The following is a 27,199-nucleotide window of genomic DNA, read 5'->3' as shown; positions in this document are numbered from 1 at the left end:
CCTTCAAGATGTTTAGAAAGAAGAACCAATATGCCCAGATGTAGTTCTATTTCTACCACTTTAAAAATGAACAAAACACTCTGTCCGGGTTGGGGGTGAGTTAAGATAGAGCCAGCACATGCTGAACCCTACTCTACGTTGGAGAAAATCTACAGGAGCACACCCAACTGGGAAAGGACACCAAATGGTAGGCAGAGGCCACTGGAAAACATTACCTGACCTTTTCCATGTTAAAGAGAGCTTGACACTTATCATGACATTCACCTTCCCAAGTGAAATGATGTTTGCCTGTCTCTGCACATGAGCACGAGAAAAGCCATTAGAACTGCTAGTCTTTTCATGGCCAGGTTCATGCAGGTGCTTAAGTTCAGGGTGCTGATTTGTAAGACCTATAATTTTTAGCATATGTGAAACTGAATATTTCATTTCAAAGTGTTTCTAAAATTATGTAGATATATTTTGTATTCATTTACATGTATTATATGTATATGAAGAAATATATGCAATAGATTTATACTTATAAGCTTGAAGGTAATATATCTATCCTTAAAACATTCATCCTAAAAATACTATTTAATTTCCAACATTGTAAAAATAAAATATAAAATTTTGGAAAAATGCATGAAAAAATCAGAGATACTATTTTTATTTTTCCTATTTCTATTTTTACTCAATTTTTGGCAACAATATGTTCTTGTTTTTGATTATTATAATCAGAACAAGAAAAAGACTATTTTTAAAATCCACATACTAGTTTTAGGTAAGCAAACTTATTTAATATTATAGTCATTTAAAAAAATTTTAAAAACTAATAAAAAATTTTAAAAAAGAATTTATAGCAAGGTTTTTTAAAAAAATATTATAGTCATTTACTTTCTCCCTATCTTAATATGTTTTTCATTTCTTTTACTTAATATCTCCAATAAATAGAGTCTAGATTGTTGTTGATAAATAATATACATAATTTTTAAATTACAAACTCCATGGTAGTGATAATAGAATTGGCAACTAGGAAATTGATTACAAATGAACTGTAACTGTGGAATTGCATTCTTTAAGTATTTCACGCACCCAAAATAGAAGTCAAACAATCTTGGTAAAGATGGCATAATGGCATTTAGTTCCTGTTTAGCAAGAATTAGATGAAGCTAGAGCTTATTAAGCCTGTTAAGGTCCATAAAATAAAAAGTTTGAATACATGAAATGCTTAGATTCATTTTCTATGAAGAGAAAATGAAACAGAAGCATTTTGTTAGGAATGTGATCCTGAGTAAAATCGTGGATGGTTGATTCTTCCAGAATAGAGGAGGAAAACACATCTCAATATTGATCATCATCTGAAGATGCTGGAGCTATAACTCATTGGTAGAGCACTCACCTAGTGTTCTGGGGGGCCCTGAGTTCAAATCCCCATCATCATAAAAAAAAATATTTTTTTCTTATAGCCATAGCCAGTATAAGTGATTATACTGAGAAATGAGTGCCACCTGTACTTTAATATCAAAAGCAATAATATTCATGAGAGTCAGTGGAGAACATGAGGGAGAGCGCTCCAGCCTCCTTCAATCAGATGAACAAATAGCACCCATGTGGTAGAGAAGGAAGCAGGCAGGCCTAGGAGGCCAGTCTGGAATCTCCTCCTGCCTCCATCACAGATTTTTGGGGGGAGCCTTAGCCAAACCACACAAGCATTGAGCTTCAATGTCCTCAGCTATCTGTGGAAGGATACTATCTACCCTCAGAATTACCACGAGATCAAACAAGTGAAATTACGTCAGACGTCTAACAGAATGCCCAGCACATGGTAGCATCTCAAAATAGTTTAATTCCCTTCTCTGTGAGACAGGACTGCAGCCAACACCAGTTCATCTAAAGACATCTGGTAGCTCCACAGCCTGGTATGCAGCCTGAACAGATCCTATGACATCCAATATGTTGTAATCTGTATCTTCTGTTGCACATTAACAAAAAGAAAACTAGTGGGTCAAAATTTGGATTTTTTAATAAATAATATCACTTGCTGTATTCCCTTCGTTGCATTCATTTTTGCCTGTTTTTATAATAGGAAAAAAAACAAGACTATTCTTAATAGTTATTCATTAGAAAGGCTATCATTTTATGATTCATTGGTGAAGAAACAAATGCTAAGAGAAACAGAGAAATAGCAAAAAATTTTCAACAGCTAAGCATCATGAAAAACAAGTCTCCCCTTATGCTAATATTGTTTTCTAAACAGTCAAAAATATCTCAAGAAATTCAACACAAAAGTGGGAAGACGTGATTTTCACAGGCTATTAGAAAAGAAGTAGGCTGAAATAATCACTAGAGGATGTCACCAAGTGGTAAACAACTTCTGAAGTTTCACGATTCTTTTCTGTTCTTTCCAAGAATGATCTAGAGGCATACAATCCTATATAAGTATATAAGCCCCTTATATGGATTGGGTGTGTTTCCAGTGTATAATAGATCAATATTGAACCTTTCATACAGCTTTATTTAGAAAATTGGGTTTGAAGACTGAATAATTATGTATATATACTTCTTTTAATGTTTTAAGCCACTGACTTCAAAAAAGAAAAAAAAATGGTATGGTCATATTAGAAAAAAAATGACAGACTCAGTCCTGCAGAGTTGCTGATAAGCAAATTATACTAGTTTCATGAATTGCTGAATCAATTATCAGCCACATTCTGAATTCTAGAAGTATTATCCCACAAGATAAATGGAGAAATCAAAAATAACCACAACTTGATGTTACAATAGCAGGTGGAGATGGTGCTAGGATGCAGGAGAGATCTTCTTGATATGTGAGTGTCTTCCCTTGGGTTGGCAGTGCCTTAGACACTGTATCTGGAGCCATGGAGATGTCATTGTGGCGGACCTTCCCTTTCTGATCTCAAGGCTGTATCACACTAGTGAGGCTCGTGGGATAGTATCTCAAAAGCCAAAAGGCTGTACAGAAAAAGTTGCTAGCAGGCACTAACATGGGTGTCCTGACTCTTTTCAGGTAGTAGGTGTAACCTTGAAGAAAAAGTGGCACTGTCTTCAAAAAAGTGACCTGACCCTGGCTTTGGTGGGTTTTTTCTGCAAGAATAAAAAGCACCGCATGTGTTTATTATACATCCTTTCTAGCTGACCACTGCTTTGTTCTAGAGTTCAGCATGAAAGGACTAATTTTTGTTTTGTTTTTGTTTTTGTTTTTGTTTTAATGAAATGGCATGTCCGTTGCTAATTTTAGCTATTATAGTTGCATATGTAAAAAAAGTATCTCTATATAGTGTATGGATTGGTAGCATTTCAAATAAATGGTGTATTGAAAAATTGAAATTTTTTGAGATGCTTATCAATTGACATTTTTTTCTTAGCCCAAGAAAAGAGTCTGAATTATAATTTCTTAGAATTATATCTTATAATATTAGATTTGTTCTTTTAAGTATAGTAGGAATTTAAATATAAATATAAGCATGCCACTTTTTTATTGCTATATTATGAGAACTTCTTGGAGCATGGAAAGACTTCCTTACATGTGATTTTGCTCTTTTGAAAAAAAACTGAAAAAAATATTTGTTATAAACCACATTTAGTGTGTAAAATGAGTGTAGCTTATAAAGGTATACTAATCTTATAGGTTATAATGTTTTAACCAGATAATTTTTATATTTGAAAAAAAATGTTTTAACATTCATAGTACCATAATAAATCTTTTCCCAGAATTGTTTACACCTCTATTTTAGAAAGTTCACATTGCCTCATTAAAGAAGAAACCTACAATCAGTATGCACCCTAATTTGCTATACAATAAATCACTATGATTCTCTTTATTTTCCCGGAAATCAGATATTCTAAGGATTGTTAGCCATATAACATTTTCAGAACACATATGAAAATTGCTACTGATGTATCTGCTAAATAAAATCTCTAGCATTTGATATTCTATCTTATCATTCAGTAATGCTAAAGTCAAAATAAAGCAAAGAAACAAACTTATAGCATTGTAAACAAATGCATACATTTGAGGTCTATTAACTGCAAAAAAAGAGAAATTCTCTTTGTTCTCATAATAAAAGCTGCTCCCGGCTACAGTTTAGAAAGTTAGAAAGTCAGTGCCTGACAAAAGGGATACTGCTGTGCTCCCCAGAATGTACCTTCCTTCCAAGTACTTAAAGCCCTTGGGAAGCTCAAGATAATTATGTCATTCTACTCTTTTTCATTGCATAGAAACTAACCAGGTTTATCAGGCTCTGGAGTTAATATTGACCCCTGTTCTTAATTCTCTTTCCAGATGACACATCACCATCTGTTTGTTTTTATTTCTTTGCCTATGGTATCTCTATATGTTACATTTGTATTTTTTAAGTAGATTTACAATACAGCTGTACCTATGTGTTCTTAAATGAGTTTCTCTAGTAAGGCTTTGCCCAGTGTGACCTGAGAAAATGCAAGTTTTTTTGTTTTCAAAATATTTAAAAATTATTTAATTTTTACATAGTATGAGATGTTTCTAATGGGGTCAAGAAGGTGTTCTGTTTTGTTTCCATTATGTCACATTTACTCTCAAAAATTTCATAATCTGGTAAATTCAAGACAGCAAGAGCCAGCATACCCTACCACATACATGAGATAAGTAGAAAATAATAGACAGATACAGGTAGATGTAGATAGATTAGTGCTTTAATCATCTATTCCTTCTGAATTTATAGGGTTCTCCAAATGAAAGATATTTCTAAAATTCTACTAAAATTCCTCCACCTCAAAAACATTGAAAATTGCAAAAAGAAAAAAATATATTTTTTTTTCACCAAGTTCATACTATTTCCACCAAACAAGATGGGTGAATTTATGGTATGTCAAGTCACTGAAAGTTTTAGAGATTTTTGTCTACTCTTTTTATGCCCAATTCACTAAAAAAAAAAAAACAGACTCCAAAGACCAATTAGCAAAATTCCTCTGTGAGAATCAGATCCTCATCCTAATTCCTATCCCAAATTCCTATCACTCAAAATATTCAAGGGTCATAGAGTAATAATTTTAAATGAACATAATAGGCAAGCCATAGTGTTTTAAAATTGATATTATAAAAATACCTCATATCATGTTAATTGCCTTTCATATATTATACATATAAAATACTATGTTAAAATTAAATATAATATGCCAGTTGTAAAGGTGAAAAAGTAGCTAACTAAAAGTTCACAAACCATCTTTTTTCAGATTTTGTGTGTTTTCTCCTCAGCCAAAAGCTTCAAGATGCACTGGCAGCAGCCTATCTCTTCAATTTATGTTGGATTGCTCTTTAAACATTAGAATATCTTGTAATAAATAATAAGTTAAAGATTTCTCCTGACACAAGTCATTGTTGATTTCACTGTTGTAGGGAAAAGGCTCTAGGGCGGCAGATAAGGCTGTTGCCATGGTGATGAAGGAGATACCGAGGGAGGAGTCTGCTGAAGAAAAGCCCCTCCTTACTATGACATCACAGGTGGGCAGACCCTTAGGGCTCCTGTAGGAAGCTGACATATGTCAATATATCAGACAATGTGATCACTAACTAGAGAAAAGAAAAAAAAAATTAACTCTTGAACCAATTTTTTAAAAGGACAGTTTCAATGAAACAACTGTACAATATAAATGAAAATCAAAATTGCTTTAAAAATTTAGTTATTTATTCATGGATATTAATTTTCATTACTCAACTTTAGTTTTAAAAATGGATATGCAAGTAAAACATGTTGCTTCTTTAAAAGGAGTCTTGTGAATCACTTTGGGAAAGAAATAATTAAGATAACAGTACATTTGAACAACCAAAAAAAAATCAAATTCCTATGAATAAATACAGTTATATTGTATACATATGTCAGTTTACCAGTAGAATACCTAAATTTTTCTTAAATGTTAAATATATTTATGTTGTGACTATGCATACTACATATTTGTCTATACATATTTATGTGGATACCTAATTTACAGGAATGAGCCGAAAGTCCCGGAGTCCCCATGCAGAAAATGGCATTTGTGACCCTTCTTATACTTAGTGATCTTGACAACAAAAAATACCTTCTCTATTATAAGCACATGAGGGCCATTTTCAGCATTTATTATAACAAGTATAGAAAAAAAGTTTGCATTTGTATGCAAAAACACACTGAGACAGTGAATCCTGTATGTGCTCAGGGACTTTTGAAACACCCTGTAAAATCTACATAAATATGTATAATATACTCATCACCACTCTGTGGAACTACCAGTTTTAAATTCTTAAATGAAAAATATTTTTACTTGCATTTATCTTATAATTTAGATTAGATTGTTATTTTAAACATTTCATTTTTTCCATAATGCAATAGTAAATGCAGTGATTCAGTTCCGATTATATGCACATGCCTAGAATTAGAAAAATGTCCATTTACAGTCCGCATGAAAGGCATTTATATCAAAAGCTAAATTATAGCAACTTATTTTTAGAATATCAGCAGATATTATCTCCAGCTGCTGCCAACATGTGTGGTTTTATTTTATTCTAAGTACTATGTTGTAAGTAACAAAAATTATAACATAGAACATTGAAATTGAATAATTTTTAAAGTTATTAAAGATCCCCAGGACTTTGGGATAAATTTTAGATTCTCAGGGATTATTTTAATTCACAAAGAAGAGATTCTTCTTCCCAGTGACACATAATAGTAATTGAAATGAAATTTGCTTCATATTTGCTTCAAGTTCTCCATTCTTAATTTATATAGTAGAGCATATACAGTTTTACACTGATCTCCCACCTATAAGAAACAGACCTCTGTGAATCCCATATCCAAAATATTCAGTCCATAGTTTCTCAGGTGAATAATTGGGGAGTGAGAATTATCTGGAGGTTTTAGTGAATAGCAGAGCCATGCACATCTAGGTACCAATGTTGGTACAACAAGGCTACCACATGTCATCTCAGGACATCACAATTTAAGACAGGCTCCCATCCTCAAACTATTTTGCTATGTATTTTCAAGAAATCATTTCCAAATATTTAAAATTGCTATTATAATCTAGGCTTGAATTTAAAATTTAATGTAAAATAATATCTTGGATTTTTAACTTAGAAAAGAAATCATGATTCTTACCATCCTGTCATAATCAGAATACTTGTGTGTACCAAGTTCCTTCTTTAATCCCTGTCTAATGTTGCATTAACTGTTTCTAAGATACTAGTTACAGTTTTTCTGCATGAAGATTACATAATGCTTTCTTGGATGCATCATATTCTTGTTGCATACTGGCCAGCTTATGAATCAGCAAATGGAGAATTCTGATTCATAAAATTTAATGCACCTGTTGTGTTGATGATTTTATGAAATTAATTCAGTGACAGCTGTGATACAATTATTTCTCAGTCAAATGCAGTTTTATTAGTTGATATACTTGCTCCACTATACACAAGTGGCTTCTTCCCTGCCATGCGCCAGTGGCGTGCACAAATCCAAAAGAAGCAGAATGATCTGAAAAAGTGAGTACTTCCCATGGCAACCACAGCATTCAGTGCGTGTACCATACCACCTTCTTACTCGTTACGCTGTGTGAATGTTCCAGTGTCTCAACATGTTTGTCCCAGTGTCTCCTGTAAAGCCCTTTATGACATAGTGCTACATTCTGCTGAATACATCGACCCATTCCATCACTGGTATGTCGATACCAATCTCTCACATCATAGATTCCAGATATGTTCAATGCTAACTGCTACTCTTTCAATACTGTCTTTGGGACAAGTACTATTTCATAATAGATAAAAGAAAAAGTAAGTCCCTGAAACACTGACCGCCTTGCCTTGTTTAATAACGTCACTCAACAGATTGTAAGTGTACAATAGTCCTATATTCCAACATTTTTTAAGCGATGGAATTCTCGTGGTATGTTCCACAACTTGAACAGAGATTTAGCTAAACATACTCCAGTGAAGCCATCCATAGTACATTGAACAAACTGAAGAGAAAAGTAGAGTTGGCCAGATGATCAGAACTTAGAAAGTGCTGACTCCTTGAGATTTGCCCTTTTTTGCTTAATGTCATTATTAATTCTGAATTAACAAACAAGCTCAAGGTCATGCTGTCCTGGATTGACACTAACAGTATGTAAACAAGTGTGCATCGATGAAAGTTTTGTAGAGGAAAGCCAGAATCACCCAGTCTTTGTGGGAAAAGCCTCTTTAGATCTGTACTGTCCAATACCTTAGCTTGCTAGTCGCACATAGGCACTGGGCACTTCCAGCTTCTCAAAATTGAGATATGCTATAAGAATAGAATGGACAGATTTTGAAGACCTGATTCAAAAAAATGTGTGCAAACTACTGCTTTAATAATTTTCATATTGGCCACATGTTAAAATGATAGTATTTTTTTGTCATATTGGGTCAAAAAATATATTATTAATTTCACTTGGGTTTTTCACTTTTTAAAAAATGGCTACTAGAAATTTTTAAATTACAAGTCTCTCATTATATTTCTAATAAGCAGCATTGCTTTAAAATGTAATAGTATAACAAATCCAATTTGAGAATAGAAAATTGTGTGCCAAAAGACTGTATCATAGGAAAAAATCCATTATCTTTATGAGAGTGAAATGACTTTAGCAAGTATTTTTCTCTCATAAGGAACCTTGAGAAATTTTCATTTCAACCATATCTCCTGTATATGTTTTTTAGCAAAGTACATCTGACTCATTTTTCCAGACACTGTAGAGCACAGTGTCTTAGAACTGTGTTCCAGGTCTCTTCTGGTAGAGGGACTTTTTTTTTAATTGCACACTTAACCTTTTTTTGTTTCCCATATGTGTTCCCACTCTTTACACATCACTTTTTATTTATTTATTCATTGTGTCTGATTAAAAAAAAAAAAAAAAGATAATGTCCTTGACTGGAAGAACAATCTCAAGGCTTCTAAACGTGACTTTGTTTCTGTTTCTATTATCAACTTAAAACAATTGCCTTAATTATGTTCTCCTGCCTGACCCAGGTGTTAGTACTACCCAAATCATAAGTGATAATATGTTTGTTTCCCTACAAATTGACTCATTTTATAAGTCTAACTACCCTGTCCGGAAAATGTTTATAATTGTCAGTTTATTGACATTTAGTTGAAGTCAAAGAGTTGAAAGTTATCACATGGTTTCCCTTTATAAGGAGAGCCACTGGGACTTGCAACATGAAAACTAAAGTGGGGGCAGGCCATTAGTACCATCAGCTCATAGAAACTTACTGTCAAATGCCAGATTACCATGGAAGACCTCTAAAAGTCTGAATGTTTATGGAATGCATGGTAACAATTTAGTTGTCTTTTTAATCGATTGAATTAGTTAACTTAGTTTGACATTAGTGAATCTCTCACAATATAGTCACTATTTCAATGTAAATTGCAGAAATATCTGAACTTGAATAAGATTAATAAGACCATAAGCAAGTAGTTCAATTATAAAATTATGAATGAAAACCTACCTAACAAATGACACTTTAAATCAACAATGTCACATATGATAAAGGAATTTTTCAAATGTACAATGATATACCCAAGCATATTTGTGTTTTGTTCATGTAGAAACAAAATAGCTTAAGTTTTTCTATCATGTAAATGAGATAAAAGATATTATTATCATAAAAGATATTATTACTACAAATTTTTAAAATCACCATTCAAATATGAGCATTTACTTATCATGTGTAGAGAACCTGGCTTCAATCCCCAGCACAAAGATATTTGTCAGTTGTTTTTAACTTAGTTCCAATGTTTTAATATTTTAAATTATTCTTTAAGTACTAAAATGCTTAAATATAAAAACAGAATGCTACTTTAAAATAATAGTTGAAGATTATTAATCTGAAAGAAAATTTATGGAGTTGTAGATTATAATCCTTTATATTATTTCAGCATCTAAAATGTATCTTGCTTTTTGATACATTATCATAAATCTTTTGCTCTATATTTTTAATGGAAGAGCTATGCAATATATCTCTTTAAAGATAAATAAACTTAGATTTAAGTCAAAAAAATAAGCAATATAAACATATGCTGGAGTTTAAGTAACAGACAGCATTTAAAAGTAAAACAATTTTTTTTTCATCTTGGTTAAATAGCCCTCTAGAGCTTAAATCACATAATTAATTTTTTTAATTGAAACTAGAGTAATCCAGGTTAACTAAGGCAAATGTGTTTTCAGATAAAATTTTAAGAAAGACAATAATCCATTAGTGCAGAATGATATTGTCTACATGTGTATTGTGACTAATAATAGTTCCACGTCAACTGACAAGTCTGTGTAAGTCATGCTTCAGTTGAAGTCATTTGATTGCCTATTTGATTGCAAGGAAGGTATAAAGACTCAATAGTCTTTTGACTCCTGATTGATTTAAAAAAAAAAAAGCCTGCATGCAAGTTCTCATCTATCTAAATACTGCTTTCCCTCAAATGCTCCAGATTTGAATCTTTGATTTAAAATCTCTGGGGAGGTAGTCAGGTTAAGTCTTGAAGTTTCAAGCTTCCTCCCATTCACATTGGCCCAGGTCTTTCTCCCAGGTACTGGATGGTGCAGGGCAGGCTTTGGCCTTCATTTCCATTTTTCTCATCAGGCATTCCCTCTTGGCATTCCTGACTTCTTGGTAGAAGACTTAACATCCGTTGTAAAAGACTTGCATTTGGAAATGTTCCTTTAGGTACCACTAGATTTCCAAACATTTAAAAAATGTGACATTGGGAGGAAATGGACTTAGATGTGTAGTTAATACCTTTGAGAAAATTGCTAAATGTTTTTAAGAACAACTGACCTCTCTGTGAATTGCTCAAACCCAGTTGGAAATTTAGGATGTCCATGTAATCATTCTTTTGTACAGTTTAGCATTCAGTTAGACTGTATAAAATCATTCAGCATTTATTAATCTGCTACTGTGGGATGAAAAATATAATTGAATAAAGTCTCTCTTCTCAAGGAAGTTGCAGTCTAGTGAAGAGTAAATCATAGGAACATGGAGATGCTTTTAAAAGTCCCTCACTTCCTGGTGCTGAAAAAGGTTCCTGGACGATGTGTCCATTAAATGGGGTCCTGAAAGAGAATAAGGATCTGCCACCATGAGAAGGGTCTTTTGCCATTTCTATTGTTCTCCATTGTGCTAGGGATTGAACCCCAGGCTTTGCATATGATAAGCAAATGTTAAATCAGGAAACTACACCCCGAGCCCTAGAAGGATTTCTGCACTGATTCAAATATTAAGAAGAATTCAGAGCAGATAAAAGATGAACATTTTTAAATGTAAACAGTCTGAGACAAAAGCCTTAGCAACTAACAAAGTGAGTCTTTTTAACTTAGCTGTGATAATCTGATTAGACCAAAATTGTACTCACTACAATTCAAAAAGGATTAAAAACCTCAGCTTTATTATTTTTATGACACCAATGTACTCTGTACTCAAGGATGAAATGAGGGAATTTCATAAAGCATTTTCAAACTAAAGGAAGTCATTCCAAAAACAAGTCAATACATCTCATCTTACTAAGGATTAAAAAAAATGACATAAAACTTGGAAGTGAATTTTAGAGGGATCACTTGAAGAATTCAGTTCAGTTTGGAAATTTTCTTCATGACCCAAAAGATTTATTAATTCTCAACGCACCAAAGGAAAAACCATAAATCTGTTTGAAAATGAGAGGGGGGGCATAGGGAAAAAAACTATTAAAATTTGTACAATATCTGTACAAATAAAAATAAAATAGTATTTACTACAACTAAAATAGTCTTAAATCCATGCAGCTGAAGACACAATTTAATTGAACTGTTTGAGATGGATATTTTATATTTTCAACTTGTGCCAAGTCGCTACCTCATTTGGCAGCCATTTATGTTTTGAACCCCTTTTGCATGCAGACATTATATTGAAGATGAGAAGGATGTAAATAAAAATAAGATCTAGTTATCTCTGACCTCTGTCCTTAAAAGATCTCTTTATCTTTGCAATATCTCTTGTTTCATCTTCCACATCTCCATCAAAACCAAAACTCTTTCTGTTCAGTTTCAATTACCTTTCCATGCTCTCCATCATGGCGCCTCTCATCCTCTTCACCTGGGAGCACCATGGTCATCTCATACTCCAAACGGAGCATTTCCCAACAGCTAAGCTGTGCTCCAGCTTGGAACTGACTCAGAAAGTAGTTTGTTCTTTCTCTTTGGTTTATATTGGTTGAGTAGAGCCATAGGAGCGCCACAGTGGTGGGAGGTGGACCATTATATACTCCCAATAGTCAAGTTGTGCAGTATGGTCAGCAGGTATGGAAGAGACACTGGCCTCAAGGCAGAGGTCTAGAAAACTATAGTCTCTCTGGGGTCTTTCTAAACAACCTCCCTTCTGGTAGTTCTTTCTTCCTATGCTGAATAAGTCTGGGAGAGCTAGAGGTGTTTTCTCCAGAAAATATGTCTGAAATTTGAATGAGAGACTCTTTTTAATTCCTATTTCCTTTGACAAAGCAGACTCATATAAAAGGATAGCCCTCTCACTGATTTGCGCCCTTTCCTTGTTTTTCCATTTAGATGTGTATGTGGACAAAAGTCTCACTTTCTAGAATTCTATCAGAATATAGTTTTTCAGCATTTGGAACTAAAAGTATCTACAGAAACCAAACACCCTAATTTTCTAAAACTACAAGTAATTCACACTTATTCCTGCACAGAGTTGTGATTTAGGGATAAATTCTTTGTCCTTTTTTTGTAAACAAAAAGTACAAGGGAAACTTTGATGTAATGTTATTTATATTTATCTACATTAAAATTGATATAGGTTGAGTATCCTTAACCCAAAAATCTGAAATCTGAAATGCCAAAATCCAAAACTTTTTGAGAATCAACATGATGCCACAAATGGAAAACTTCATATTTAAACTCATGACTAGTTACAATCAAAACAGAGGCACTGTACAAAATTATCTTCAGCCTATGTGCATGAGGTATATGTGAAACATAAATGCATTTTGTATTTAGACTTGAGTCTCATCCCTAAGACATCTCATTGTATATTATGTATATATGTGTATATATGTATATATATGTATATATACATATATAATATATAAACACATACACACAACCTATATATGTAAATATTCCAAAAAGATCAGAAATCTGAAACACTTCTGATTTCAAAGAAGAGATACTCAACCTGTATTTTCAAAATCATGACTAAAAGGACACAGTTATTATTAGTTATCTGTTAATGAAATTATATTTTTCATCAGAGAAATAATGGTTATCAAAGAGATAGTTATGACATCATACTTTTTCATAACTTTTCAAGTCACAGCTGTGTTGACTGAGTCAACAATGTATTCTTTGTGCCTTATTCACTTTAGCCACTGGGTCAGTAAGACCTAGTACCAGAGGCCAGTAATCAGAATGCACTGTTCCATTAAGTGCAAGCCTATTAAAATAAATTGCATGAGTAGTGTGGTGCCTTATTTGATGGTGGTGTTTATCTTCCATGAATGATTATGACACAGCAGAATTCAGATCCCATTTGACATTGCAAATCAGGACCATATCACTGTAGTGGTACCACACTAGAAGGGTTTGTTGCACTAAGCACATATGGTTTAAAGAGTAAATTTTACCAGGATATATGCATTAATATGTGGTTCCCTTGGGAACTAATACATACCTACAGTTTACTACCTAAAAATGAGAGACAGATTCTGGGACACTAATCACCAATCACAAGAATTCACAGAATCACTGAAATTTATTCATCTCTTCATTTTCTAGTATATTATATTCTATACCACTGCTTTCAACTATACTTACCAATAATAAAATTTAGTTTTATGCCAGAAAAATATTATAATAACTCCTAAATTCAAATATACTGTGGTATTTACAAAAACCCAAGTATATTTTATTCATAAGCATGGGAGTCTCATAACCCCTCAACATTTAAAAATATTTCAATATGAAGAAGATGAGTGGTACCCAAGATCATTCAAATTCAGAAAGCAAACTGCAAAGATTCAGAGTTTTACCCCCATTTTAAAGGCACGTTCAAAAATAATAATAATAATAATAAATTTAAAACCCAAGCAGATCTTGGAAATTTCGTTCCTAGTAAAATTTGTGAGATTCTAGACACTTAAACAAAAATTGAAGAAATATCTGTCACTGTAACTTGGAAACTAAAAGGACAAGGGCATTCTCAATGCTTATCTCTCAATAACATTCACAAATTAATATGTATTAAAAACAGATTTCCCACTCTATATCAAAATTTTGAGCTCTAATGGAGATCTGATATTTACCTATGTTTAAATAATAGCATGAAATATGTTAAAGTACGAAAGGTTTGTGGTCTGAATGACCACAAAATACTTCCATATTGCTCTTTTAGAAATAACAGAATTGTAACTTTTCTCTCTATATGTGTTAATATTGAGGTCCCTTGCATCTTCCAACAGCTCTAAACTAGAATACCACTGACTATGCCAAAGAGTCAATGAAGTGAAGTGAGTAGAATCCCAAAATATTTTGATTTGGTAATTCCAAAGCACTTGGTTTCTTATTATGTCTCTTGAAATACAAGTGAATTCTAGAGACTTTGATACACATCTTTTCCACATGACAAATAGAAAACTAAATATCTCTGCCACTCCTGAAAAATGAAGCCAGTTAATTTAGGGATTCATGGATTATGTATCATAACATATTTCCCCCTTAACCAGAGAAAGTCTAAATTCAAAGAGGTGCAGAATAACTGAAAGTAAATAGTGGGCTGACACTGATAACTAAGTACCCACTAAAAAATCTACCTGAAAGATTGCAGAAGTTATAGAATACGCTAATGGAAAAAGTATGATTGGATTTACAGGGATCTATTTTACAAATAGATTTTCACAAACATAAACTATATATCTATATGGTTAATGTACTATTTTCTATCTCTTCAAATAGCATTTGTTTCATACTACAAAAGTATTCCGGGGCTGGGGATGTGGCTCAAGCGGTAGCGCGCTCGACTGGCATGCGTGCGGCCCAGGTTCGATCCTCAGCACCACATACAAACAAAGATGTTGTGTCTGCCAATAACTAAAAAATAAATATTAAAAAAAAAAAAAAAAAAAAAAAAAAAAAAAAAAGTATTCCGAGGAAATGTTCAGGGTGTGTTTTAGGTGACTAAACCTTTTTTAAAGAGGGAGGAAAGGAGAATGTTCATCCATACACATTGATCCATGAGTTTGTACCACACAGACACCAACTAACCAGCCCTTACCAGAGCTTGTCACCTCAGAGTCTGCAGCTGCCGCTTCAGATCTCAGTAGGAGCATTCTGTCCAATCGAGGAAGAGAATTGGCTCTGTAATTCAATAAGTGTCATTTTCCACATATTAAAATTAGAGGATAATTCTAAAACTACTGCAAGAGGGAGAGAAATACAGACTTAAGCTTTAAATATCAAACTTGGCTGCATCAGAAATACATTGATAATGCTAAAAGACTCATTCCCACCCTTTAGTATTTTTTTCTTTCTTGCTCCCACCCCATTATTTATTTATGTATGTTTTTATTTTTTGATAGGTTTGCTATTCCCATTTTGTTGCAAGGCTGCATTTTAATTCATCTGATTCTGCAGTTTAACAAAGCCCTTTGACACCTGTGTTCATTTGTTCTCAGCTGGTGAATGAGCAACAAGAAAGCAGACCCCTCCTGAGCCCCTCCATCGATGACTTTCTCTGTGAAACCAAATCGGAGGCAATTGCAAGGCCAGTAACGTCCAATACAGCTGGTAAATTTTTCACTTTTAACTAGTGCCTCAGTTAGAGTTTGTTTTAACTATAGTGAAATGCACATTTTTTCCTTCTAGGCATTTTAAGTCAGGAATGATGTTTGCAACCAAATGAAACTTTAGAACATGTACTACTCAGCACAACTAGTAAATTGCTCTTTATTATATAAGAAACTACAATGCATATCACCCAAATAATTCTGCTGACTATAAGTGTACCACTGTTAGCAATTAATTTTTCTATGTGTCATTTTACATTTACATCTTTGCATTTCAAGTTGCATCTCATTCAAACAAAAGCATCTGTCTCAAAGTAAGTTCTGGTTGATGGCCCAATTATCTCTGGAAATATTGCAGTAAAATAAAAATGGAGTAGTCTTTCCAAGTGGCTTCAAATGACAATTAAAATGTCCTACAACCAGAGGACAGTAGAAAGTCAGTTTCATTTTCTGGCAAATGTGTTCCTTTCTCCCTTTTACAAATTATTTGAATGTTCCCATCTGTCTGTACATTCTTCTGGAATTAAATATACTCAATGAGTAAACTATCATCTGCTCAGTGCCTGGCACACGTAGGAACAGGCGCTTCAAAGTCTCAACCCAAAGAATGAAGGCAGCCCCTGGCATGAATGATACTTCTTTAGCAGAGGCAGATTTTTGCACTGACTTCATCTGGTCGAAATACACAGTCAAAGGTATGTCATTCAAAGAAGAATGAAAAAAAATAATGTTTAGAATCAAAGATTATGTTGACTGTGTAGTACAGAATTTAAAGGAAAAAGACAATAATCACATGCTCTCTTGTTTAATTTATTTCATGTGCCATCACAGCCTCTGCTGGTGGCATATGCATTTTGATTATATTTCAAAGTGAAGGAAATTGGAGAAGAAGGAATTTGAGATTCTACCAAAATGCTAAAAATTACAACAATAAGAGGAACTAATGTTACAAGTGCCTTATGTGGGAATACAGCCTAAAACTCTGTAACTGTGGGAAAGCTAATAAGGTTCCTCATCTCTCTAGAAATAGCTAAGTCTCAGTTTCCTTCTCTAACAATTGTAAGATCTGTATCTCATAAGTGACCTGAGAAGATTAAGCAAAGCAACATATGAAAGTCATTAATACTGTGTATCTGATACGTCTATTCCTGTTAGATATCAGGTGAAAACAGTATTCCTGACACTTCCCTTTCCAATTGCATTATTTTTTGTAATATCACATGAAAGCAATCATTTTCTAAATTCAACTATCACTTTGAGTAATCAATAAAATAATACTTGGTATATTCTAGACAGGAAATTAAGTTCTTATTTTATCAAATCAGATTCAGCTTCCTGATTTATAAAACTGGAACTCAGCCTCCCAAAACTGCAAAACTATTCCAGAAAATACAAAGTTTTGTATCTAACTGCAGGCAGATCCATGAGAACTGGATCCACTAAGAAGTTGCTCTTCACTTTCTAATTCTCAAGGATGAGAAAACAAAATCACTTAGGAAGGACGCCCCCCAACACACCACACACACACACACACACACACACACACACACACGGCAATTTAAGATATGAATCAAAAGCTACTTTTCACTTTGGTTTTCTAACATTAAAGAGATACCTACAAAATATTAGAGGGAAAACATCAAAAGAAGGTCTAATTTCTTGCAATAACTATATATACAGCATTGTCCTCTATACTAGCTTCCTAGAGCTGCTGTGACAAAGTACCACAATCTGAGTAGGTTAACAACAGAATCTAATTATCACACAGTTCTGGAGGCTAGAAGCCCAACATCATGGTGTCAGCAGGGCCATGCACATAAGGGTTATCAGGAAGGACCTGTTCCAGGTCTCTCTTCTCCTTTCTTTCTGGTAGTCCATAGTTTGTGACAGCATAGCTTCAACTTTTACATGGTGTTTGTCTGCATGTGTGTCTCCCTATCTGCATGTCCTACTCTATGTCCAGATATTCCTTTTTTAAAAGGACACTAATTATTTTGAAGTTGCAACACTTTAAACCTCATCTTTAATTACATTTCCAATATTCTTATTCCATATGAGGTTACACTCCAAGGTGTAAGGACTCCAGCATCAGAATGGAGGGGACACATCATTCAATCCATAAAATTCTTCAAAGTAGGAATCTGAAAAATGGTGTTCTGGGACTGCAGACTATTGGGGTTTTGTTTGTTTGTTTGTTTTATGTTTTTTTCTTTTTCAGCCTAGATGTTGAGTATGTCTGATTCATGCAGATTTTTATCTGAAAAAAGACTCATATTGAATAGAATGTCTTTTAATCTTAAAAGTATATCTCAGTGCAGAAACATTGTAATTTTTAAATCCCTAAAGAGTATACTTCTTATATAAATCAATGCAAAGTAAACAATATAGGAAATATTTTTTCAAAGATCAGATGATCAAATTTTTTTTATCTCTACAGGCACTGAAAGAACATTTTTGTGCCTCATAGAAATTTTTATTATAATTTTTAGGTGCTTGAATTATCTTTTTTTACTTTATGCTTACTTCTACATTAGGATTAACTTTTTGTGATCCAATGATGACAACTTAAAGTTGACAAAATAAGGATGCTTTTCATTTTTTCTCAATTAATATCCTAAATTCCCTTTAATTCATCTGTAATTCAGGTAGATAGCTAATTTTTTGGCCCTCTCAAACTGTATTCCTAGATGATAAGTAAGTTAAAATAATTGCTACATCCTTGATTTTTAAATGGCAGGTAAATACATCTTATATAAAGATTCATGTATCAACTGCTCTGAAAATAGCTAGGCAATAGATATTTTGAGCGTGATTATATTATAGCATAAATAATACTATAAAATTTACAACAATAACTCATTGCTATAATCTCCCAATAAATCTGATATATGTTAAAGCACAGAAAGCCTCTTTGCTAAAGATCAAGAAGAAAACAAGAGTCCTTGGTTTGCATTTATCATGTTACACAATCTAAACTATTTTATCCATAAACTTGAACTAGTAGGTGAATAGTTACTTTAGAGGGAACATTTTCCACAGTTAAAAAAAATTAATTTCACTCCTTCATTTGGGGTTTGCGTACCTACATTTGGGACCTCTATTTATATTAAAGGAAAGAACTACCCTTAAAAACATTCACAATCTTGCCACAGCCACCTAATAAAACATCTTAACTGCAAAATTAGTGTAATATTTACAAAATGAATTTTTATGAAGCTCAAGTGGTCATGAACCAATGAATGGCATGGCTCTTGAGAGAGTTTAGAAATGTGGGGAATCATTTTAATAACATTCCAATAAAAAGGAAAAGTTTATTCAATAAGTCAAATATATATATTTTTAATATTCATTTTTTAGCTGTAGTTGGACACAATAATTAATTTTTATTTTATTTATTTATTTTTATGTGGTGCTAAGGATGGAACCCAGGGCCTCACACATGCTAGGCGAGTGTTCTACCCCTGAGCCACAATCCCAGCCCTGTCAAATATATTTTATCTATTTGACATATCTATTTGAAAGTTTCTGGGATTGCCAACCATTGAAGTTATGCCTCATTACACTGTAGTGATATTAATAGCATTGTGCTTAACACCAAAGTATCAAAACAGGGCTTCGGAGCACGTGTTATTCCACTCTGTTCTAAGCAGAAGTTAGTATTCACATGCATTTGCAGTGCCCTGTGGGAGTCTTCCAATTCAGTAGGCTGTGAACTTCAGTTTTTGAGAGAGTCAGAAACAAATACTTTAGTAATGTATTATCTTCCGTCTTCAGGAAATTTTATCCAGTGAAATCAGTTTATTCAAAAAAGAAAGTTTCTGGGGCTGGGGCTATAGCTCAGTGGCAGAGTGCTTGCTTAGCATGTGTGAGGCACTGGGTTCCATCCTCAGCACCACATAAAAATAAATATAGGCATTCTGTCCACTAAAAAGAAGAAGAATTAAAAAAAAAAAAGTTTCTGAGATTGCCAGTTATGTAAATCATGCCTCAGACTATGCAAACTGCCGAATAATTAGGAGATAATAAATACATAAATAATAGAGTCTGCACACTACCTTCAAGTTCAGAGGCAGTCTAGAGAGGAAGAACACAGGTTTAGAGTGACAGACCTATATTTGAGACCTGGCATGAGCATTGACATACCAGATGTATTAGTTTCCTGCTACCACAAATTTAATGGCCTAAATAATTTTATTATCTTAAAGTTCTGAAAGTCAGAAGTCCTCCAATCAAGAAGTCATCAAGACTACATTCTTTTCAGGAGGGTCTAGGACAGAATTTGATTCCTTGCCTTTTCCAATTTCTAGAAGTCACCTGAAAATTTTTAGCTTCTCTCTCCTTCTGTCTTCAAAATCAGCAGTGTAGCATCTTCAAAACCATCTGTAAACCTTCCATTTTCAAAACCAGCTGCACCTCAGTGAACTCTCACACCTCCCTCTCTGATTCTGACCCTTCGGACTCCCTCTTACAAGAACTCATGCGATTATACTGTAACATATATTTGAATTATAATTATCACTATGCTTCTAATATAATTCTAAGAGATTTAAAGTGCTTCATTTAATGCTTTATGAAGTCGAGTTTCGTTCTCATTTTAGACAAGCAGAAACTAAGGTTCAGAGGGATTAAGTAGCTTGCCCAGTCACACAGCTAATGTTTGGCAAGGTCAAGATTTGAACCCAGGCAGTCCTAATTACTGTCCTGAGCTGCTTTATTTTATATATAAGGGCTGCTTAATTTCAGGACACCAAACTGGGTTAGCTGACCTTAGGTGGTAAAGACAGGACAAAGTACAAAAGGGATGATCAGGACAAGATGGAGCTGTTCAGAACTCACTGAGTTGGGGATTCCCCCAGTAGGAATGAATTCCTTTGGACAAAGGGTGCCTGCAGCTTATGAACCGAGTGGTGACTGACCTATGTTCCATGTAGAAAAATATGTATATGTGAAAATAAGGTTATACCTAGAAGATATTTTATTGGCTTTGCATACAGATATACACATGCATGTGTACCCACCCATACATACATTTTCACATCCATGACAGAAGGAAGTTATCCTTCATGATCTCATTTTAAGCACAGGAGTACTGGAACCCAAACCTTCATGTGTATAATTTTTTTTATTGATTTTAAGGTATCAGCAAAGCACATACCCCCTTCAATGCCTAGGCACATCGTCTTTGAAGCACATGTGGACCCATAAGACCCTTATTTCTAATCATTAACTAAAAGAGACACACATGAAGGTTAGTCAGATCTCTGGACTTCACCAACAATAGCTAACACACCCACCAAACTGCCATTTTTTTCCTCCAGATAGTGGAAGACTGTCCCCATATTGTGTTTTCAAAATTGTGGTTCTTAGAGACTTTCTCAGCTTCAAAGCTTGCCATGTGACCTCCAAGTCATCTCTTTCATCAACTGGGAAACAAATAAGGTCTTTGTGGGAGCTGAGCATTGGTTTCACCTTTGCAGAGAAAGAAAAAAGGGACCTAGAGCTCAGAACAAATTCAGGAAGTACCCAGGACACTTTGGAGAGGAAAAAACCATTACTGAGCCTAGTTTGAATTAGCAATTCACTCTTTGAGTAATTCGTTTATTCCATATGGTGAGAAGCAGGGATAGAATTAAATTAATGCTCACTGGTTATTATTTTGCAACAAATGGACTTCTGATGTACAAGTCAATGATTCCTATATAATTTGCTTCTAAAAGAAGTCTAGGAGTGATGAATTCTTAGTTGATGGTAGAATTAATAAAAAGATATATATGACATTTCAGAGGCTGTCATCGGCTTCCTTCCTTCTATTATAAGAAAATCACATTGGGCCTAAAGTCCTTGCCAAACTAACAGTGGTCTATTTAACCAATCATTTGGTGTGAACTATGTGGTGTCCTGACTTATCCTGGCTGCCTGCCATACTTACGTTTTTGACATAAAGCTAAGCAATTTAATTCTAAAAAAATACTTCATTCCCTCCACATTCAAAGATTTTTAAACCACAAAACACTCCCCATATCTCAGAGCATCTCAGTGTTGGAAAGTGGCTCCCATCTTCTCAGGAAGACTCGGTTCAGATAAGCTGACAGTTTCAGGCCATTTTATGATAAATTTATTTCGTAGAATCCTCTGTAGAACCAATATCTTTGCCTCATCCTCAGTTTTATTCCCAATAGTGTTTCCTCTATCAGCGTATGGATCTGATTCTGCCCTGAAATAGAAACAGGAGGAAAAAAAATCCCAAATTTACCTCCCAACAATAGAAATATCATTTTATTTTATTTCATTTTTTAATTTTTGCAGTGCTGAGGATCAAACCCAAGGCTTTGTGCATTTTAGGCAAGTGATCTACCACTGAGCTTCATACTTACCCCCAGTCTACAAATAATATTTACCGAGTACCTATCATAATTCTGGTACTTTACACAAATTACATCATTTAATCCTCATCTCATACCTAAAAGACTATTAATTCCCCAATTTTTCAGATGAGGAAACTGAGATTCAAACTGATCAAGAAACTTGCCCCAAGTCCTTCTACTTAGCAGTGATAGAGTCAGATCTCTGTACTTCACCAACAATAGCTAACCTCTATGATTTGGAATTGAAATTAGAAAACAAGATTACCAAGAGTGAATAGTGACTGCCATTCTAAGGATTTTGTAAGAATGGTTAGCTCTTGAAAGTGGTGGAGTACTAAAGAAATCCTGAAAGTTCAGTGGAACCCTGAAGCTTCTTTTGAGTGACAGGAGGGCAGAACAGACGGAAGGGTGTTGAGACTTCAACAAAAATCTGTTCTCCACTAAGAGGAAAAGCTAGCTGGGTTATTTAAAAAGAGGCATGGTGCCATCACTGTAGACTGGGCCAGGGAGGTTTAATGTCAGGGGTTTCTCTGTCCTTCAGTGGCTTCCAAAACTACCTGGATGAAGACATCTTAGGCCAGAAGGGTACCAGGTGTGCTCTGGTGCTGAGGCAGTGAAATATCAGGGGTTTATGGAGAGGGAGGCTGGAGGGACCTTCTCTAACTGGACTTTTCTATTTCTCACAATGAGCTAGTCCAATACTACTTACTTGCACTATAAAGGAGAATAGAGGGTTAACAAAGCTTGCCTTTTAAATTCTCATTTGCCTAGTTTGCATTGGAACAAATAATTGTTTCTGCCTTCATTAGAGTATTAAATACAATGTAATCAACCTGCTAGGAAATAAAAGTGTAACAGTTTTATAGCTGGTTACATTGAAATTTAAATTTGCATATTAAATAGCAAAAGCATTAACATGTGTACCTATTCATCAGCTATGGATTACAAAACACCTCTCCAGTGTGAGCCCAAACAGCATGCCATTTTCTGATTGAACTGCTTAATTAAATAAAGGATGATTAACAGCATTTTTATCCCCCATATACTTTGCTGTTTAAAATTAAAACATGAAGACATTCAGAAACTTCACTAAATTTCTGAACATGATAGATTATTCTCTGGAAATACCTCATTCTAAAATAAACTTTTGCTAAAAAAGAAGCAAAACAAGTAAATTGTACCTGAACTCAGATTCAATTTTATCATCTTAATTTCATTCATTGCTGCAAAAGCTGGTCTAAGTCCTAACTCACTGGTTTGTGCTGTGCCAAATCTAGGGGAACATGAGGTGAACTAACAAATTGTCTTTATAAATCAATGGTGAGCCAAGGTAATTTGGTGATTCTAACCTATCTTATGAACACAAGATCTCTCTGTACCCAACTGAAACCTATTTTTAAAAAGTAAGTACAGTACAGTAAATGAATTTATCTTAAACCTCTTCCATTTCTGATAGTGTTGACCACAGGCTTGGATCTCCTGGACCTGAGTGAACCAGTGTCTCAAACCCAAACCAAAGCCAAGAAATTGGAGTCCTCATCAAAAACTTCATCCCTCAAGAAAAAGGCCGATGGATCTGACCTCATCAGCGCAGATGCTGAGCAGAGAGGCCAGCCTCTCAGAGGGTCTGAGACTTCATCCTTAGATTTAGGTAGGGCAACAGTGTGTGGTGGCTGCTGTTTAGCTTTGCCTTGCTGGAGTTGATACAATAGCAAAGTTCTGCAGATGATTTTAAAACAGTGAACAAAGAAGTAGAAAAGATGAAGTCCATGTAGGAAACTGAGCAGGACAGAGCTGCTTTTGTGCTTGAACTGAATGCTGCTGGGAGCTCGACTTTGCATAATTGGTGTTGACTCACTCATTTACACATTCAACCAGCATGTACTGAGTTCTTGAGAGATGCCAAGCACCACGCTAGGAAGGAGAGTTACAAATAAAAGTAACTTGCTCTCTAGGAGCTCTCAGTCTAGAACAAGAAAGAGACAAAAGTAAACAACTCTAACACTAGGCCCAGGGGCAGCCAGACAAAACAGTGGCGCATAACAGCTTTAAGTCTATATCCAAGACAATAATAATAGCTACCACTTATTGTTGGCTGACAAGGTCCAGGGACCCATTCTATATTTTGCATATATTTTGTCTCATTTAATCATCACCATTCTGAAATAAGTGAGAAACCAGGTTTTAAAATTTAACATCAAAGTTCACCTCCTTAAGCAAAATTTCTTTCTAGAAACATGTTGGAAGTGTCCTAAAGTCATCTCTTTAACTGGAGGCTGGTAGACAGGACTCCATATGCACATCCCACACCAGATCTCATGGACTCACGCTCAGAATTGAAAAATACACATAGCCCTTGATATAATAATTCCGAGTAAAACAACTTGACTGCTTCAGTTGTAAAAACAATCCAGTTTACCTTAAGAGGTATCACTTTTATTTAGCTGCACATGTTTTAATTAATTTTATGCCTCATTGAAAAGATTGGTCTTGGATCTTGAGGAGACAAACTGAGTAAAGTTCACTTGGATAAGACTTCTCAATTTTAATTAATGTCTCTTCTCTCTGTACCTCATGCTCTTTCCTGGGCTCCCTTACCCTCTTCCTGTCTTCTTAGTAGACATTCAAACCCAACTGGAAAAATGGGATGATGTTAAGTTTCATGGAGAGCGAAATAGCAAGGGGCATCCAATGGCAGAGAGAAAATCATGTTCATCTAGAACGGGATCGAAAGAGCTCTTATGGTAAGACTTTAATACCAGAAACTTAACTACCACTGACTCTAAATTTTTATCTGAATTGTCCAAAATTAAGTCAATTCAGTCAATAAGAATTTGAGAAAGTTCAGAATTCAATATTTGTGAATGCTTTTCTGAATGTATTACTGACCCATTAATCAAAAGAGAGATTTATGTATGTGTGAGCATGTGTTAGCATATTTAATATATCACATAAATCGTAGTTAAATTTTTCAGGTTATGCAGGTAAACTTTTCTGGATTTCTGTATCATCCACTCTAAGGTAATGCAATAATTAAGAATATCCATAAATACCCCTGAAGACATCTGCTTTCCTGGGTTTTACCATGTTTTTGAAGCTTGCTAAAGGGCAGTACCTGTTTCAGCTTCCTGCTACCTTGCACCTGACCACTTATTATGACACCTTAAATTCTACATGAAGATATTTAGTGACCTGTGTCCCTCCCCCCAAAAAATAAACACAATGTTTTTTCATGAAGTGGAGTTTTCTCTAACAAAAATGGCATTGCATTTATTATTTTTTCTTCCCATAAGTCAGTCTAACTCTAAATTAATAAAAAACAGTAACACCTAGCAATTATAGCCACATAAACTGTGAAAGTGGTCACTATAATAGAAATTTATAAAAATTTCCTTTCTCATCAGAATTCTAATGAGAGCTTTGCATGGCTTTCAAGGATCCACATTAAGTAAGGGTCTTGGCTAGATTTCTAGCTGAATTTGTTTCTTGATGTACATTAATTTCCTTAATGTATCCATCACAGGTCTTCAGAGCACAGATCTCAACCGGAACTGAGTAGTGGGAAGAGTGCCCTCAACTCCGAGTCAGCTTCAGAGTTGGAACTAGTGGCTCCGGCACAGGTAACAAAACCAATTCTTCTTCAGGAAACCCATTTGCTCTAGTAGAAAATATATGTGGTAAATATTTCAATTAAATTTTTCACAAAAATTTTGAAGTATTTTTCTGAACTTTGCACTTCATGTGTTTTCTCACCCAGTAGCTGACTCAATGCTTAGAATAACTGTGTGTTTGTGTGTGCGTGTGTGTGTGTGCATGTGTGTATACATGTTATGTTTGCCTGGAAAGTGTGTTAATGAATTCACTGTGTACTTAGCACTTTTTGACTATTCCATTATTTTTCAGTCCAAAATTTGTTCTACTCCAGGATTAGCACTATTTATATAATAGGATCCAAAAAAGAGGAAATTATATCTTTTTTTTTTTAATTTTTTATTGTTGGTTGTTCAAAACATTACATAGTTCTTGATATATCATATTTCACCCTTTGATTCAAGTGGGTTATGAGCTCCCATTTTTACCCCATATACAGATTGCAGAATCACATCAGTTACGAATCCATTGATTTACATATTGCCATAGTAGTGTCTGTTGTGTTCTGCTGCCTTTCCTATCCTCTACTATCCCCCCTCTCCTCCCCTCCCCTCCCCTCCCCTCTTCTCTCTCTGCCCCCTCTACTGTCATTCATTTGTCCCCCTTGTATTATTTTTCCCTTTCCCCTCACTTCCTCTTGTATGTACTTTTGTATAACCCTAAGGGTCTCCTTCCATTTCCATGCAATTTCCCTTCTCTCTCCCTTTCCCTCCCACCTCTCATCCCTGTTTAATGTTAATCTTCTTCTCATGCTCTTCGACCCTACTCTGTTCTTAGTTACTCTCCTTATATCAAAGAAGACATTTGGCATTTGTTTTTAGGGATTGGCTAGCTTCACTTAGCATAATCTGCTCTAATGCCATCCATTTCCCTGCAAATTCTATGATTTTGTCATTTTTTAATGCAGAGTAATACTCCATTGTGTATAAATGCCACATTTTTTTTATCCATTCGTCTATTGAAGGGCATCTAGGTTGGTTCCACAGTCTTGCTATTGTAAATTGTGCTGCTATGAACATCGATGTAGCAGTGTCCCTGTAGCATGCTCTTTTTAGGTCTTTAGGGAATAGACCAAGAAGGGGAATAGCTGGGTCAAATGGTGGTTCCATTCCCAGCTTTCCAAGAAATCTCCATACTGCTTTCCAAATTGGCTGCACCAATTTGCAGTCCCACCAGCAATGTACAAGTGTACCCTTTTCGCCACATCCTTGCCAGCACTTGTTGTAGTTTGACTTCATAATGGCTGCCAATCTAACTGGAGTGAGATGGTATCTTAGGGTGGTTTTGATTTGCATTTCTCTGACTGCTAGAGATGGTGAGCATTTTTCATGTACTTGTTGATTGATTGTATGTCCTCCTCTGAGAAGTGTCTGTTCAGGTCCTTGGCCCATTTGTTGATTGGGT

General features: G+C 34.6%; 1 protein-coding gene across 13 annotated transcripts in view; it reads left to right on the top strand.

Moving 5' to 3' along the window:
* Positions 1-27,199, top strand: part of Pex5l (peroxisomal biogenesis factor 5 like) — a 230,015-nt gene that overhangs the window by 122,966 nt on the left and 79,850 nt on the right. For 5 of the 13 annotated variants that reach the window (XM_058586200.1, XM_058586196.1, XM_058586203.1 and 2 more), the window contains 5 exons: positions 5,375-5,479; positions 15,669-15,780; positions 23,601-23,795; positions 24,762-24,888; positions 25,668-25,764. In XM_058586200.1, the coding sequence (XP_058442183.1) occupies positions 5,375-5,479; positions 15,669-15,780; positions 23,601-23,795; positions 24,762-24,888; positions 25,668-25,764 (636 nt within the window). Of the gene's footprint in view, positions 1-3,007; positions 3,074-5,374; positions 5,480-15,668; positions 15,781-23,600; positions 23,796-24,761; positions 24,889-25,667; positions 25,765-27,199 lie in introns of those variants that run through there. The other 8 variants (XM_058586204.1, XM_058586201.1, XM_058586202.1 and 5 more) reach the window with 5 other exon arrangements.

Source organism: Marmota monax, unplaced genomic scaffold (assembly GCF_021218885.2).
Source record: "Marmota monax isolate L192 unplaced genomic scaffold, Marmota_monax_Labrador192_F-V1.1 WCK01_AAM20220418_F8-fsc00074, whole genome shotgun sequence".
Classification (NCBI taxonomy): Eukaryota; Metazoa; Chordata; class Mammalia; order Rodentia; family Sciuridae; genus Marmota; species Marmota monax.
Note: the sequence above shows the minus strand (reverse complement) of the source record. Positions and strands in the feature narration are given on the sequence as shown.